The sequence below is a fragment of the Nestor notabilis genome, unplaced genomic scaffold (genome assembly GCF_000696875.1).
Source record: "Nestor notabilis isolate BGI_N333 unplaced genomic scaffold, ASM69687v1 scaffold3121, whole genome shotgun sequence".
NCBI classification, from domain to species: domain Eukaryota; kingdom Metazoa; phylum Chordata; class Aves; order Psittaciformes; family Psittacidae; genus Nestor; species Nestor notabilis.
Window position 1 is genome coordinate 1 of NW_009913244.1, and position 17,760 is coordinate 17,760.

General features: G+C 45.8%; 1 protein-coding gene across 1 annotated transcript in view; it reads right to left on the bottom strand.

Moving 5' to 3' along the window:
- Nucleotides 1–27: 27 nt before the first annotated feature.
- Nucleotides 28–17,760, bottom strand: part of ITIH5 (inter-alpha-trypsin inhibitor heavy chain family, member 5) — a gene marked incomplete at its 3' end in the record, with an annotated part of 41,199 nt that continues 23,466 nt past the window's right edge. Inside the window, exons 8-10 of the mRNA XM_010023104.1 lie at nt 6,339–6,510; nt 3,285–3,594; nt 28–607 (exon numbers count right to left, since the gene is read on the bottom strand). Of these exons, the coding sequence (XP_010021406.1) occupies nt 28–607; nt 3,285–3,594; nt 6,339–6,510 (1,062 nt within the window). The remainder of the gene's footprint in view (nt 608–3,284; nt 3,595–6,338; nt 6,511–17,760) is intronic.

The following is a 17,760-nucleotide window of genomic DNA, read 5'->3' on the forward strand; positions in this document are numbered from 1 at the left end:
TATTGCCTATGTGAAAAGATTTCTTACCAGCGCATGGTTATTTCCTCTCATACCTGGTGGTGCCTTGTGTCCCTGCAAGCTCTGCAACTTTTCACCAATGCCATCAGTAGAAGGTCTGATAAACTCCTCTGGAGCTGGTTCTGAATGGACCCCAGCCTCTCTCATCTTCAGAACAGTGAAGGGAGTAACAAAATTGTAAGTTAGGGCCATTGACTTGGCTTTCTCCATCAAATAGTCTTTTTCCTGACTGTCATCGCTCTTCAACCGAGAGTTAAGCAGTTCCTTGATGGTGAGGTAACTCCATGCCCTCTCAATGTAGTTTGTATCACCTTTGCCATCTTCCAGACCGGGGATACCGCTAATATCATTCGTGCTTGGCAGGTCAATAGCCACATCTTTCTTGAGGAGGATGTACTTCTTGGAGTTGCTAGCAGTCACCTCCACGTGGAGACTATCTGAGGTGCGGTTGATGAGTTTGCCAGCTATTATGATTTCAGAGCCATTAAAGTAGTTAGGGAAGAAGTTCTGGGTGACTTGCTCCACATTGTCTTCAGGGTAATCAACACGGATGTCAGAGAGAAGAGGTGTCCCTATTTCATCATAGAACCTTAAATGAAGACACATTTCTCACCATTACTGCTGTTCCTCCAAGTGTATGCACACACTCTTGCACTTACACCTGGCCAAGGATATGGTCAGACTATCTAATACAGCTCAAAAGACATTCAGGAGCAGCTATTGCTACGAAGCCCTAAATTTAACTACTGCATCCACTGCAACTGGGCCCAGAGAGATGGGGGGAGTTTCTACCCTTAGAGATTTTCCAAAATTGAGTGGACAAGGCCCTGAGAAACCTCACCTAAGTTTGAAGTTGGCTCTTCTCTGAACAGAAGGCTGTGCTACATGACCTCCAGAAGTCTCTTTCAACCAAAGGTATTCTCTGCCTCATTTTAGTTTTCAGTGTCTAAGGCATCCAAACAGAGTCTCTTTAATATGTTCAGGAGCATCCTAGCATGGCCTGGAAGTCACCTACCTTCTACTATGATTCCAGAGCACAAGGAGATATTTGTGACCACTTAAGCTGGCTTAAGAGGACCTGTGCATTAAAAGTAAAATCTTGGCTCCTCAGGCTCACAGAAAGCACTGTAGTTACTTCAAAATGTACTCAAGAGAGATGCTGTCACCCACATGGTGTTCCAGAGCCAGAAACTGTAACAGCAAGATATTAGGTTCCCCAAATCTGAAGCAAGGATTCTATACCTCTGGCAGAGCCCTGGATACTATCATTTGAAATGGTCAGCATAGGACAAGCAGGATACAGTTTTCTGAGGGCCAAAGGAGAAAGAAAATGGAGAAGGAATCACACTATGTGCCCATCAATGAGGACATTTCCAAGGAATGGAGGAATCCTTCAGTGCTACATACAGTCAGCCTGGCAGAATGGAACTTACTGCTACCTTATTCATAGAATCATAGAACAGTTAGGGTTGGAAAGGACCTTAAAATCATCTAGTTCCACCCCTCCCGCCCCCCAGTTTTCTGTTGGAGCGAGGCATGGCTTAGAGAGCTTAACCCTACAATGCCTTGTTAACATGACCTACCATACTTCTGTGAAGCCAAAAAGCCTTTACAAGGGGTCAAGGCTCAAGTTTACAGTACTGTGTTTTCCCTGCAGCAATGTACTTTTGATGGATCTTCCCAAGCTGCTCCCAGAATGCCATGTTTTCTATTTAAATGCCAGACTGTCCCTATCTTGGCAAGTCATTTGAGTCTAATTTGGTGAATAAACAAAGATTTGGCCTCAGCCTTTTTTAGATCAAGCTGCATTTATTTTTCACATCTGCTTAAATGGATTGTCTGGAAGCTAAAGTCACAATTTCTGCTCTGTTCTCTCTCCAAGGAATCCCAAAACCTGAATTGGTTGACTTTCTTTTAAAGTCTTTCTGAGCACTCAGTGTCTTTGACGCAGAGACCTCGTCACGTTTTAAAACACGGGTGAATTAAACCTGAGAACTCTCTGTGAAATAACTCCTGGATTGTAACAAATGGTAGAGCAAGAGATACAACCTGTCTTATAGTACAACTGACTACAAAAATCAGAAATTACATTGGCACCCACATAGATTTTCCCTCCAATAGTGATTTGAATTGGTTTTCAGCAAGTGATTTTGCTTTTCTGTATAAATTTGGTACCAGATTCCAAATGGCTTTGCCATCAGTAAGCTTGATGAACAGTGAGCTGTTTATCAGATAGAGGTGGTCAAACAAGTACTTGCAGTGTTGGGTTCCTGCAGCCAAATCAATCAGCACATCCTTCATTTGCCAGGGATGCCACTTGCTGTCCAGAATACATGGCATGGGCTAATGACGTGGGTAGAGTGGCAGATAGAGCTACAAAATCCAGTTTGAAAGGAAGATACTCTTGTCCACACATAGCCATCACAGAAAGAAAAGCTCTGGTGGAAGGTGCGTGGTCTCATTGCTCCAGGTGAATTAGAAACTAGTTAGGCAAGAGGTCTCTGCTCAATGACTGTCTCTTTTTGGTTTCTGAGGTCCAAAGCACTAACACTTTGGGAGGAAAGCCAAACACCTCTGCCTGGAAATACAGACACACTGCCTGGCATTTTAGACAGAGCTGTGGTTCAGATATCTTTTTGCTGATCCTCACTAGGGTCTCCCCTTGGACTATAGCTCCCCAGACACAGAAGAAAAGCATAATGTCTGGTCCTACTGAATGATGAGGATTACCGGAAACTTGTTAGGAGTTTGGGTCACAAAGAATGAGGGAATGAAGGAATGACCCTTATGTATTTTTCAAAGTCAAATATTTTTGAGTTTGGGCAAAAGGTTATAGTTTTCAAAAAACACAGAAATACTTTTTTGTCCCAAACTGGGATCTTCATTCCTGAGCCCTTCAATACCATTTATGTTGTCAATTTGAAGTCAGCAATGCATCCTTTCCTCCCTCCATCCACCTGCAGAGAGGTGGCACTCATCCTTCCTATCTCTCCAGGTTTACACACTCCAAACAACAATCTGGATTAGGGAAACAAATGTCTTGTTTGTATGAGGGCCTGGGAAGCTCTGGCACAGCCAAGGATGTCTGCTAGGAAGACTATTTCTAGGTAGGCATCCTCAGTATCTGAGCACTCTTCCTCTCTAACCAGAGTTGAGCCTCAGGGAGACTCCCATCTCTTGCGATGTCTCCTTAGAGGATCTTCCTTCCCAAACACATGCCCACAGTTCCCAATGCAGATATAAGCACAGAAAAAAGCAGAACAAACCCTTTGAGGTGGCTGGCTGCATCCTCATCCTCCTGGAAATGCCTCGTCATGCCGCAGTTCTCCAGTGCCATCCTCTCCAGCAGCTTGTGGTCCACATCATTGCCAATGCCAATGGTGAAGAGGCAGAATTTGTCACGGATGGCATCCTTGGTGTTGCTGAGGATTTTTAATGACTGTGTTTCCCCAACAGTGGGCCTCCCATCCGTGAGGAAGATGATCAGAGAGACGCTCCTGGCATCAATGTCATTCTGAGCAATGTAATCATTTAGCAGCTTTGCACCAGTCTGGAGAGCACCATTAATATTAGTCCCTGGGAAGGTACAAAATGATGAGCTCATTTCTCCTTCTAAGAATGGTACAAATAATTTCCCTAAGCTCCCTTTAATACAATGACAGCATCTCTCTTCATCAGGATGTTCCTTTTTTGCCTACACGAGGTTGCACTAACCCTTTTATTCAGTTCTGTTCTCAGGACCAGTTTGGTTTAGCTATATATTGTCTTATGAATTGTGGTTTATTATGTGAAATTGCTGTATCCTTGAGTGCCTCAATGTACAATAATCAGCTGTGGTGAGAGGAATCACAGCACATACCATGTGCTGCCTGTACATACAAGAAGAGTTAGATTTAATTACGGGACTCTCCAAGCTGATATCTGAACCAGGAAAACAAGTTCTGCTCACTTTGTCTGAAGGCCACAAGATTTGGAGAAAGGTAGAAAGCCTTCAAATGGGGAAACAAATGGGTGGGTTTGTTCTTTGAACCCTAGGGCTAAGAAAGTTTAAAGGAAAGAGAAATGGCTTTATTAGCTGAGGAGTGTGTTTTCCCAAAACAACTGGCTAGGGAAGAATTGAGCTGCCTGAAGTGGGGGAGAGGGAAAAACATAGAAAATAAACGAGGGGACAGATGTATGTTAGAAGAAAAGCCATGGAAAGGATCCAAGCCTACTGTGTGATCAGAGAAAAGAAAGAAGGAAAACGAGTACAGGTTTCTCCTCGCTCTATGTATTTCTTGTGCTGCTCAAAGCAAAGAGAGATTGGTTGTGGAAACTTTGCAAGATCAGTACATGTGGGTTAAAAATAGCCCTCAGGAAGAAAGCAGATGAAATAGGTTAAGAGCCATACACACCAGACTCCTGGGGGTCCAGAAAGGGAGATCTAGAGAGGCTATGAGCAAGCTCTAACCATGCATCACGTACTTAGTGTGCACAGGTCCAGTGACGGCAGCAAGGCAAGGAACAGGAAAAGGGCTAAAACTTCTGGAAAGCCCTCAAAATCTAGACTGCGTTTTTATGCAAAATGGGTTTGAACCAAAACCCTGCATCTAAATATCCCAATACTCCCTCAGTCTCCATCCAGATCCAAAGTTTCAGTGTTTCTTTTCCCCAGAAACAAAAGAAAACCATTCCATGCAGCAGATTGTGTCATTTTAAACCCAGCCACATCACAAGGTTACCAAGCACTGAAAACTGCCTTTTGTCACATGCACAAATGATTAGCAGCAGTATCTTCTTCCCATTTCTATGGTGTATAACAGCAGCATGAACACAGCAGCATGAGCACAGCACGTTCTTTGTGTGTAGCCTGAGTGCATTCATACTCACTGGAAGATACTCAAGAAACAACATCTTTATAGGGAAAATAATTTGATTTTTTCTTAATATTTAGATATTAGGAAAAAGATAGACCTTAGGCAAAGGCTCTTCCCTGTGAGGGTGCTGAGGTGCTGGCACAGGGTGCCCAGAGGAGCTGTGGCTGGCCCATCCCTGGCAGTGTTCAAGGCCAGGTTGGACACAGGGGCTTGGAGCAACCTGCTCTAGTGGAAGGTGTCCCTGCCCGTGGCAGGGGGTTGGAACTGGAGGAGCTTTAAGGTCCCTTTCAGCCCAAACCAGTATGTGACTGATAAAAATGCAGCATTAGCCAAAACTGAAGTACTGCTGGCCTGTGGTGAAGAATCACTGCACCTTCCTGTTGAACCCGAGTTAATCATTTCCTTTTACTTTTGTTCTCTGGCACGTTCATGGGCAAACTCAGCTGGTTCCTGTGTAGCTCTTTTGGTACTTCAGGAGTAAAAAGCTTTGTAGTCTGAGTTCAATCCCACTATTGGTAATTGTTTCACTGGGCAGGTCCCTTGACCACTTCCTAAACTCTTCCTCTGACGATGCAAACATTATGGCAAACCATCCTGTTTGCTGTGTTTTTCCATCAAAGAGTTTCCTTTGCTAGGAGTGGTCAGTGCTCAGGGTCAGTCATGGAAAGGCCTCACTTGACCCTCAACCAGCTGACTTTTTCAAGGGGAAGGATTTGCAGCTTTCAGCTTATGTGGGGAGTGCTAAGCTAGGATGGGCACAGCTGCCAGATTATGTCTGATTACAAACCTCACTATGTGGTTGGAGCTTTTTATGCTAGTGTGCGTAGCTCCATAGGAGACCACTGAATCAAATGCAAAATCATGCCAGTGCCACTGTTCTGGGGTCTCCTCCTCTCCCTTCTTCCTTCCTGGCAATGTTGCACACACAAAAAGGGACAAGAAATTCTTAAATGTCATTCTGGCTGTCCCTTGGTAGAGAAAAGATGACAGCAATAGCTGACAAACTAGCTCTTGCAGAAGGCAGCCCCACAGCCCACATTGGGCAGTCCATCACTGGAATTTCAAGCCCAGACAAAAGCACATGCCTGCTTTTACACAGGCTCTCAGAAACTGCACAAGTACTGGCCTTGTGCGTCCTTCACCAGGATATGTTTTTTCCTGTGTCCTCAAGAAACAAACTTGGGAATTTCCCATCCTTCAGATAAATGGGAGAATGGGCCCAACTTAGCTTGAATAAGTGTAGCAGGCAATACGACTGGATCTGGGGAGACCTTCTCATCATGTACACTGATAAAAGGGCACATATCTTCCTGTCACATAACCCCCAGTGCAGGTGGGGAGGGGGCTCCACTGTTAATCACCTAAGTCCCAATGTGTTTTTATTGCTTCACAACCATTCACCACTCTCCATTCTGTAGTCAATTGGATATCAAAATTAATCTCATTTGTATCTCTGGATCCTACCTCCAGTAGGTGACATGTTATGAATGTACTTTTTGGCATCTCTTATGTTATTTGGGGTAACTGGCACCAGCCGGTCTTGCTGCCAGACCTTTATTCGGTTGGAGAAGCCAATGATATTGAAGTGGTCTTCAGGCCTCAGGTCCTGGAGAATTGTGAAGAGAGCTTCTTTGGTCTAGAAAGAGAAAAGACACCAGTAGGCACAACTGACACTGCTTTAATTGGCAAGAATTTAATTCTTAAGACATTTATTGATCTTACAGGTATTTCTACACTGTCAGTTTGGCTCACGAAGAAACTTGGGATGACCTTTCCCATCGCAAGGCCTGATATCTGTGGTGCCAGGTACTACGCAAATATAAGACAAAAGAATAACTCTAACCCTAAAGACCTTGCAAAGCTGCAAGACACATGTTTGGACTTAACTAAGCTTGAAAATCATGTATGAAAATTGGGATAAAAACTCCCAGTGACTGCAAGAACCACACTCTGAACTAAGGGATACTGAATAATGTTGTTCAATACCAAAAACCTCATGGAGTTCTTCTAAAGTCCTCTAGACTTGCAGTAAATCTCTAAGTGGCATATAGTCAGAAAGGTTACTTATAAGTTGAAATGCCTCTAAATATGTCAAGGCTGCACATGCTCTGTTCACAATTAAGATATCGATTGGTATATACATACTCCAACTAATAGTTCCAGCATTTAACAGATGTTTAAGCTAATATGTTCAACTTAATAGAATATAAAAATAAGCCCTGACTAGTCAGTGCAGATGGGTCAATTTTGTCCCAGGCGTGTTGGTTTTCATCAATATGCCAACATTATATTGTTGCACTGTTTATAATCCTATATAACTATAGGTAGTGAGGAGACCTGGTAGCAAGACAAGTTCATAGTGAGAGGTTAAGGTTCCTAGGTGATGGGAAAGACAGATCACCAAGGAGAAGCCAACAGGAAGAATGCAGATGTGTCCAGTTCTCCCCAGTGTGACCCACTTTGATTTAGCAGCCGTGCAGCTGTGTTCATACAGAGACAAACTTCAGCTTAGTAAAACCAACTGAAAGAAGATGCCCAAAGCCCCCTGTCCATGCAAATATACCCTATATTTGGATGCAAAATTCATGGGAGGAATATGACGCAATATCTGTAAGTAGAGGGATCAGCAGCTTCTTGGCTCTGCCCCTTCTTGGCCACCATTAATCCTTTCAAATTCCAAGGAAATAATATGGTGGACTCAGCAGCATTTAAAGGTTTCTCTCATGCCTGTGAGGGAAATACGTGAAGGGCTTGTCCAGAAAAAAATACAAAAGGCAATCAGCAGTGCTGGAAATCACATATTTCTAGGCCTGATGTTGCTGTGTAAAGACAGTCAGGAAAGGAGCTCAAAGGGCTGCTCAGGCTGTGTCATCAATATCCCTCTGGATTCTGCATCGAAGCTGATGATGCAACTGCAAACAAATTACCCACCACAGTGGAATCTCTCATCCTCCCAGCTGGTGACTTGGCTTCCAGGCCATCTGAAGTGAAGGGGAACATTTCCCATAGCTTCAAACATTTTGGAGCCAGTTCTGGAGTCCCTCCCTGTCTGTTTCTGTCCTCTGTATAAACCATTTTCCTCTGTAGGGATTTCAGGATTCATCCCTCCATTTGCTTAGCTGGAACATTGCTCCACGTCTCAGTACCATGTAGTTTATGGATGTTTCATAGCTAAGAATACTAAACCAAGTGCTGGTGGAAGAAGCTCTTTCAAAGCAAAGCAGAGAACCCCACCAGGTTCACATCATGATGTTGTGGTGCCTAGTTGCCAGCTGGGGTTAGACCACGACAGATATGAACTGAATAAACCTTCAAGAAGGTGACTGCCTGCCCCAAACACAAAAGGCTGTCTCTGCATTCTAACAGTCCAAAGAGAACTTGCTAAGATGAACTAAAGAGCAGTTATTTGAAGGAAGAAGGGAAGGGTTTATGCTCTGTCATCTCCTCTTTTACAATAGCCTTTGTATTGTAAAAGTGCATCACATAATACATGACATCACCCTTCAGAGAGACCCTCAAACGTTCAGATTTGGGGAAGGATGTTAAGGCAAGAAACAATGAGACCACAACAGCTCCCTAAGTGCAACATTCCCCTTCCATTCCCCCCTGCAGCTGGCAAGGGAGAGAAACAAAGGTGCCTAGAAGCAGTGAGATCTGGAGGGAAACTCCCCGAATCTCATCATCCATATTATAGCTCTGATTATAATTAACATCATTTGACCTTTCCCATTACAAAAAGAGCTCTTTTAAGTTTGCTGCAACTCTGTCAAACCGCACTTTTCTCAGAGGGATTTACTGGGCCCAAACAGCTCTGTTGTTTCTGAGAACAAGGCAAGAGGAGAAATAATCTTGCTTTGGCCTTGTTGCATCTCACCTCCAGTGTGCTCAGAAATCCCTTTTAACATTCTTGCCTGTGTTCAGCCAAAAGAAAAGGAAAAGAAAAGGTGAAACAACAGTTTGATGCACATACCATGCAAGCTGGAACAGCAGAAGGGGGCAGGAGGGAATTGCAGCCGAAAATGCAGCACTTCCTCACTCCCACATACAGGGGCAAAATGTGGGGCTGGGACCATCTCCCTCTCCTTTCATTCTGTCTTTCCTTGTTGTCTCTTATTTTTTGTCACAGTTCAGTAATTTCCATGGAATTTGAGCCAGTTTTTCCCAGGAGAAGGTTCCATCGTATTTTAATGCACACGCACAGCCAGCCTGGATTCTGGCATCTCCATCACATGCTTGCCTTGAACTTCAATAAAAACACCCTTTGAGTTTGTGTTATATACACACAAACATATGTACAAGTGTGTGTGTGTATATGGTTTTTATCCAAAGCAAACAGAATGAGGGAGGCCATATGGTTCGTTCTCCTGTAGCTTTTACCTCATCCCCAGTAAAAATAAAGGGTGGGATTCAGCTTTCCCAACTCAGTCATCAGAAAGCTGGGCATTGCATCTAATTCCTCCCTAGGCAGGGGAAGACACCTCCAGAGAGTAATCCATCCCATCTGTTTTGGATAGTGTTTAGGATGAGCTGAGTCACTGTCTGGAAGTGCCTGTCCCCCAGCACTGCCTCCAAGAGGCTGAGTAGCTCAGCTATAGAGAAGGTAGGACTCACCTCAAGTCCTAATAACTGCCCAATCCTGATCTTACTGGAGCCAAAAGGAACTGAACTGGGTCTCTATCTCTCTCAGAGTGCTCCGAATTGCCTGGCTCATCCTGTGTGTTTCCATCTCTCCCCCCAGCCCATAAGGAGCTCCAGGTTTATACTAAAGACTTCAGTCCTCACAAGGTGGCAACACACACTTTGCTACCACTATCCTCACCCATAAATGGGCTGCTAGAGAGGGACGTGGCTTCCCTCTGGAGCGCTGGATATGATTCAGGAGCTGGCAGGCAACAGTGACTTTAAATAAGGAGAATATCTTGGTAAGAGTGCACTGCTTGAAATCCTTAAGTATGAAGTTATGACCCAGCGCTCCTGCTGCCCAGGGCTCCTCCAGTCTCCACCAGCCCCCAGGCAAGGACCTGCAAAGCTCTTCGTGCAGAGAGGGCCTGGCAGCAGCTTCAGGACAGGACAGCAGGTTTCTCGTTCTTGGCCTTGTATGGCCACAGCTGGAAGTTCTCCTGGCTCCGAGGAGCCAAGGGCTGAGGCTGCCGTGGGATTCCCAAGCTGCTCTGCTGCCGATGGGGTCTTTGCAACTTCCACTCCCGCCTGGCCCCAGTGAGTCATTGCACTGGAACTGGGGCCAAAGACGCTCTCCTGCGAGGCAGAACATTAACTACTTCTTCCCTGGTGAGGGCCAGATGGTTCCTCCATGGGTGTGCATGACACTGGTTTATGCTGGGGATAAACTGGGCACAGATCTAAGCCACTCGCCCTGAGGAAAATCAGTTTAAGGATCCAGCGCCCTTGTGCCAGGTAAGGTAAAACACTTCTCCCAAGGTGTTTGCCTGGATAAATGCATTTCTGCATGGAAGGTGGGAAAAGGATGAATGGAGAGAAGGGCAGGAAGTAGCAATACAGAACAGCTGAGAAAAACATCAAATTTTGCTAGCTGGGAATGGTTTGTAGCCATCAGAGGCAAGTTCTGAATGAGGATTTAACACAGGATAATGCAGTGGAGGAAAACTCCTCTGTTTCCCCTAAAATTGGCAAGGGTGAATTTGAGCTGAAAGGTGGAGACTGAATTGCCACTCCAGTGCATTTGAGTTGAGAAACTGTGCTGGTGAGCGAGCTGTCAGCACAGCAGGAACCCAGTGCTTGGAACAGCCACCTCCAGGACTACAAAATACCATTCCCCAAACCTGAGGCAGCACAGTCATGGTCTACGGTTGGGGACAGGAGGGGTGACCATGGCTGCCAGGGAATGATCACAGCTTATGTCTGTGCTGAGAAGCTGAAGATGGGCTCTCACTTTCTAGATGACCAACGTTCAGTGTCTTCTCAAGCCTACAAGTACAGAGACAAGCCAGCTGCCAGCCACCACTCTGGTCTGCATTGTCACCTCCACACCAATACCTGGACATGCAACACAACTTCTGCTCTTCTGGTTCTTGCTTTCTAAGGGCCCTGCATCACAGCCAAGATGATTCAAGGCTGCACAAACCCCAGCAACAGCAGGAAGAGAACTCCCTCAGCTCCACTCCAGTTCCTCTGTACCTTGCCCTTGGGGGTAGCTCTGATGGACTTCACTTTGCTTAAACACTAGTGGAGCAAAGCATGGGAAGAGACACACTCCCATGGGAGAGCCGAGAGCCTTCAGCCCTTTCTTGGGTCAAAGAGCTGCCTCAGAGACATCTGGGATGATGTCAGACCATCTGGGCACCTTTTAGGAGGAATCTGAGTCCCGGTGACATTTCTCTCACAGTCTCTTGTTTGTTTGAGGAGCAGGGTGAGGGTGAAGCCTGGCTACCCTGAAAGCTGTGCAGTTCAAAGGGAGACAATGTGTGGTTGTTAGATGCTGTGGCATTGCCAGACATTGCCCTTGCTACAAAAAGCAAGGGGAGATTCAAGCACCTCATTGTAATTCATGTCTCAAACCCACGTATTCACATTTTCCATTGCCTAGGAGCACTTCTTCCTAGGCCCACATCCTCTGTGCAAGCCTCATACTGAAAGGCTTTCAGTTCATGCTGAATCTAGTTCCATATGGATAGTGGGTCTCTGCAGCACTAAAGTGTAACTCAGCCCATTTTGGGAACGGCTTCAGATGCAGAGGGAGCTCCCCCAGCTCCCACCCCATCAGTGCCTCTTGGATCACTTGGCAATCCTCAGCTTCACCCTGCACACCCAAACACAGCTGCCATCTGCCCTCACAGCAGCAGGGCAGGGAGACATCAGCACCAGTGACACAGACCCTTTAGAGCTTCAGCAGCACCAGGGAACCGCGTGGGCTAGAGGTCAGGCACCCTAAAGAGAATGGCTAGCAGAGAGGAAGGCATTCACAACCAGAGCCTGTGGGAAGCAAGCTGAAAGGGATGCACAAGAACATGCAGATATGGGACCATCTGCAACCATATGCTGAAGAATGCCACAACTAGAGGACAAAGTTTCAGTAGCTTTTGCTCTGTCCTTCCAGATCACCTGTGAGAGTCCATATTTGACAAGAAAGGAGCTAAGGCACAAGATGAAGCTCAAAGGGAATTAGGAACCCATAGCTCTGCCCAGTAACTTGTCTGAGGCAAGTTACTGTCAGGAGCAGTGCAGAGAAGAGCTTAGAAACTTGATCATCTACAGCAAGAAAGAGAAAAGTACAAGTAAATATGTTGTTTGGCAAATCACTGCAAGGAAGCACAGGGAGAACAAACAGAAGCGCTCCCCCTTCCTCTTCAATACCCTCTATGCTTTGGTTCCTATCTTTCCCTTTCCAGACATGTAAAGGCAGCTGATAGAAAGGTCTGGAACCAGCTTTTCCAGGCTTCTGGAAACATACATATCTGGTCAAATCCATTCATAGTTTGCCAGAGAGATTAACACTGTGATTTAAGAGAAGGCTGGCGTTAAACTCCCACCTGAATTGGTGCTATCGAGGTCAGGCAAGGTAGTGCCACAGACCTGGTTTGGGATCCAGTAGCCAAGGGAAAGGCAGTATGAGCACCCCTGCCATTTTACAGTGAGGAGCTGAGGTACAGAGAGAGCAAAGATTGGGGCAGTGTTATTCCTGCTCAGGTTTGAAGGCACATCTTGCGAGTTCTGCTTTTCTCTATGTCCCAGTTTCTGCCCACATAACGCAATCACGTTACTTGGCAGCAACAGGGACTTTTGTACCAAAAATGGGGTTTAACCCAGAAGTGTATCCATAGATTTTTTTACCTTCCTCCACCCCCTTCATTCCGCTTGGGGAGGACAATCTGCCCTTTATTCCTCTGCAGAGAGCATCACTGAACTGTAGTTCAGTGACTGCAACTAACCCTCTCCCAGTCAATGTATCTTTGTGCTTTCTTCCTGGCAGACACTGACCATGTAACCAAGGAAAACTCCTTCACAATCTGGACAACAAGCATTTTGTTTTACACTGACACTGGCCTGTGATGGGAGGGAGTGTTGTTTGTAGAGCTCTGGACAGTAAAGACAGCTCTGCCTTCAGTCCATGGTCCAGCCTCTCCTGCCTGAATGTGATAGATCCTTTGCTATACAGCATTGCTGACTCCCTGTATGGCCTCGAGGAAAGTTGCTTTGTGGTTTCCCAGCAAAAGAAATACTCCATCGTTTAGAGCAACTGTTTCTATTGCCTTTTCTGAATCAGATTTTCCACTTAACATTGAATAAACCACTTAGCTCCACATTTGTCCAGGGCATTTAAGGACTTGATTTCTGCTCAGCAGGAGATAAAACTGTCTTTAAGGTTGTGAACAAGTTTAGCTATCAGTTGGGGTAACTCACTTGTCTAGCACCCAATAGCATGGTGAGAATAAATACATGCAAAAACCTTAAGACGATCTGATTTCTGAGGAACTGGAGTTTCATGTGCAGAGGGCAGAGTAGATGCTCAGTCTCTGCAATCTCACTGCAGCACTGAAGGTATAAATAAATGCCTACACAAAGATTTAAGGAGGCAAGTTCTTATCAGCACCAAGCATCATTACTTTAAGTCTTTATCAACAGAGCAGTATGGATTACAGTCAGAGCAGCAAACATCTCTGTATAGTAAGTTAAAGGGAAAAGCTTACAGGATGCCCTGCTGTGCCATACTGAAATAACCCTACTGGAAACAACGGGCAGGCAGCCAGATTGATACAGCAGCGTATGAAGGCCACAATCTTGCCTTGTCCTTAGTTCATTTAAGTGGGATCACATCCCGTAATATGCCAGCTGTACACTCAAACCCCCATCCTGTCAGCATGACAAACAGTTTCCATGGAGCTATCAGCAAAAAGGTCAACACCAAGGGAAAAGTGCCCCATGGCCCCAAGGCAGAGCTCGACATCTCACCCTCTGCCCATCCTCAGAAGATGGAGTTAGTCCCAGTGCATGAAAACTGTTCCAACAGCTTGGGACTTTCATTCTCTGTCACACAGATCGGCTACAGACACAGTGCTAGGAAGAGCTGACATGTCCAGGAGGCTGTCCACAGCACATCCCCTCAATTCCAGCAATCAGCTGCTGTGTTATGCAGCAGAAGCTGGACTGAGACACAGGTTACTATACTTTTCGGATTGCTTAGCCTCCATTCCTCATCATGTTGCCACTCTCTCAGAGTGGGTGCTTCAGCAGTCAGAAGCCTGCCAGGTTTGAAGCCTTCTAACTCCTTACAAACCTGTGTGTGTAACCTGCTAGGGGAGATACACTGCTCCTCCACAGACAGCTGTTTCCTCTGCATGGACAAAAGATCTCTACTATTACACCAAGGACTGATTGTGCCATTCCAACTCAGGGAGGAGGTGTTATTTCTCCATGAAAAGGAATGCTGTATTTCCACGAAGAGGAAGCATCTCATACTCCTCTGCAAAGAATGTGACTCTTTACCCAGCTCGTCTAATAGCCCTTGAACTGTGATACCTCTTACTTTTGGATGCAACTTCCCCATGTCCATCTGCAGCAAGTGAGGGATGGTGACAGTGGTTGGTTGGAACAAAGACCCAGCACTTTTACTCAGGGTTAGCATTAAGCAATACAAGAGCACTAAGTTTTTCTTTAGAAAATAGCAAACCTGCTTGTTTTCCCAGCTGAACTCTTGCCACAGGACTCTCGCAGTCCTCTAACAACTTCTCCCCTTCCAATTTCCCCATTTCCAAATGGGAAATCCCCATAGCATCTCCAGCTCCAAGATCCCCACTCCCTCCTATACATCCTGCCTCCAACCCTTCTCATGCCCACTTCCAATCCCAAGCCAGTGCCTTAGATATAAACACAGGCCAAGTCTTTGCCCAAAACTCTTCAGAGAGGAGAGCAGATGATTAGGAGATGATGAAGTCACTACATCAGGAATAGCTATCCAAGCAAAAGCTCTCTCTTCATGACACAGGTAGTATAACATCCCCCACTCCTAAGGGACCTCAAGTCTCAGAGTCAGAAGTGCCTGTTTAATGACTTCATACAGTAATGTAACGTGGAAGATCTCACTCCAGCAAGCTTCCACATGGTCCCACAAGCACTTCTGAGCTTCAGCTGCTCTTCGTAGTTTGAAACAGACTGTCCCAGTTGAGCAATGTATAATACACACCCTGTATTAGGGTGAAGGGGTATTTACTTGGAAATAGCAGTGTTGTTAGAAGCAATACTAGACTAATAGCTTAAATCTTGGCAAAGACCAGGTGTCTTTTAGACTTGGGGGATCTTGCACAGCCATAAGCCCAGCCATAGGTTTGCCAGCAAAACAGACAAGACACTGCGAAGATACAAGCACAGACAAAGTAACCTACCTAAGTTCACATACCAGATCCATGATGAAAACACAAACAGAAGCCACATCTGGCTTCAAGGTATTGCTCCGGTAACCAGAAAAACACAGTTCCAGGTTGGAAAGGACTACTAAAGAATCCCAGATCTAGAGCTTCAGAAACTTACATGTGTATGCCAGGGCCTTGAGCATTCTAATAGGGTTTAATGGCTCTGATCAGCCCCACCTGGGGCCTCCACCCAGTCATGCACATTTAAGCTCCAGCCTGGGCCCTTAGTCCCAGTCTGAGTTTCAGACCAAGTGTTATGCTGTAGCTGTCTCTAGTTCTGCCATAGTTATGCCAGGTCGTAGAAGTCAATGACCCTGCCCCATGGACTGATTTCCCAGCTTGATTTAGCCTCTCCCTTTTCACTATGGACTTGTCTGGTAGTTGCTGGGCTGTGTCTTCAGCAGCACTTGCTTTCAGTTTATCCTTTCAGCAAACAGCCAACTGAAACCTCTGAGACAACTCTCATGGGGTTTTAGTTAAAGCCTCAGCACTATTTCCATGCCAGACTCTATGCTTACCTTTGCATCTTATTTATTCTGAACCCAGTTAAAGGACTTGCCATTTATTGGTGGGCTGGAGTTTTCCTGGGAAATCATGTCTCTACTTCTACTGCTCAGCATGGAGCAGATCAGTTCAGGGCGTGTTGGCTGTTAGTCCTGAGGCCACGAGAAGATGCTCCTTGTCATGGCTATCTGAGGGCATCTTGCTCTGAAGGTTACTTGTTTCTGTGTATGACCCTGTCATTATTTATAAGTTCAAGGGTTTGCTGAAGGCAGATTATTCTGCTGCATGACAAGTATTTGCATCTTTCTTGGAAGCTGGGTAATTAAAGTCTTATATGGATCTGACGTCCTCTTTACTGTTGTAGTTCCTACAGTCCATATTCACATCTACAGAGAGGACTGAGATGACATTGCCGTACTGTGTTCCCAAGCAGGAGGCAGCTGCATGAATTTCTCAGTGCTGGAGACATTGAATGCACGCAGGTTGTTGCTTTCCAGTTGAAATGGAAAAGCTGACAAATCTTTCCTCTTCACCACAGCTTTAAACTCATTAAAGGCTGCAATTAGAACTAATGTTTTTCCCAAGGTCCTTGGGTGATTTAAGGTGGTTCTCCTGGGCAGCAGCCACTATTTGAACTAATACTCAACAGGCACACAGCCAGCTCTGAGGCAACCAGCAGAACTCAGTGGAGTTTGGAGTGAGAACATCAAGGGTTCAGGTGCTTGCCTGCTCTCTCAATACCTTGACACTACTCAGAGGGAGTCTGTGTGCTGAGACACAGAGGTTTAGGGATATGTAAGACACTCCAGTCCTCAGAAGGACTCAGGCAGCGTGGGCCACAGATCAAGGGTACCAACAGTGTCCTGTGGATAGATGCAGGCAAATAAACTGAAACACTTGCAAATACACAGCAGGTCCCAGTTTCAGTTGAGTTCCTCCTAAAGCAATTAACCTGCAAGAAAATCACAGTCTGGCACACAACCACTGACAAGTTGCCAGACTTGTGGTGTAGCCAACTGTTTAACTGAGTGTGTGGGCATTTATTGCCTGTGGGAAAGGCAAGGTGAAATGGATATGTGCTTAAACAGCTACATTTTACTGCACATCTGCAAAATACCTGCAAATCCATCCTCTTGTGTACACATTCAGAGCTTGGAACATGTCTGTTCTATATCACTGAATTGCAGGCTGAGAAAGGTCCTTTTTCACCAGGTTTAGTGATGCTGGGGATAAGAATGGTAATCACAAGGTGGTGAACCTGTTACTAGTCCCTCTTTCTCCTAGTTAATACCAATGTAAAACTGCTGTGTCCCCCTCTACCTGGCCAAAAGCACCACAAAAACCAGCAGGTCAGACTGCTCAAAGAGCAAAGCATTTTGCTTTGCAGTAAACCTTGCAGATAGGACCTGTTCTCCAGGCTCTTGTGACTCCTGTTAGAAACAACTATTCTACAGAGATACTGTCTTTTTGCACCAGCAGGTTGAAGGAGGTGATCCTGCCCCTCTACTCTGCTCTCGTGAGCCCTCACTTGGAGTATTGTGTACAGTTCTGGTGTCCTCAACATAAAATGGACATGGAGCTGTTGGAGCAAGTCCAGAGGAGGCCATGAGGATGATCAGGGGCTGGATGAAGACAGGCTGAGAAAGTTGGGGCTGTTCAACCTGGAGAAGAGAAGCTGCTGGAGACCTCAGAGCAGCTTCCAGTGTGTGAAGGGGGCTACGAGGATGCTGGAGAGGGACTCTTCATCAGGGACTGGAGTGATAGGACAAGGGGTGATGGGTTCAAACTGAAATGAGAAATTCAGGTTGGATATAAGGAAGAAGTTCTTTACTGTGAGGGTGCTGAGGTGCTGGCACAGGTTGCCCAAGGAAGTTGTGAATGCTCCACCTGTTCAAGGCCAGGCTGGACAGAGCCTTGGCTGACATGGTCTAGTGTGAGGTGTCCCTGCCCATGGCAGGGGGGTGGGGGCCGGGGGTGTTGAACACCCTCTCACCCCC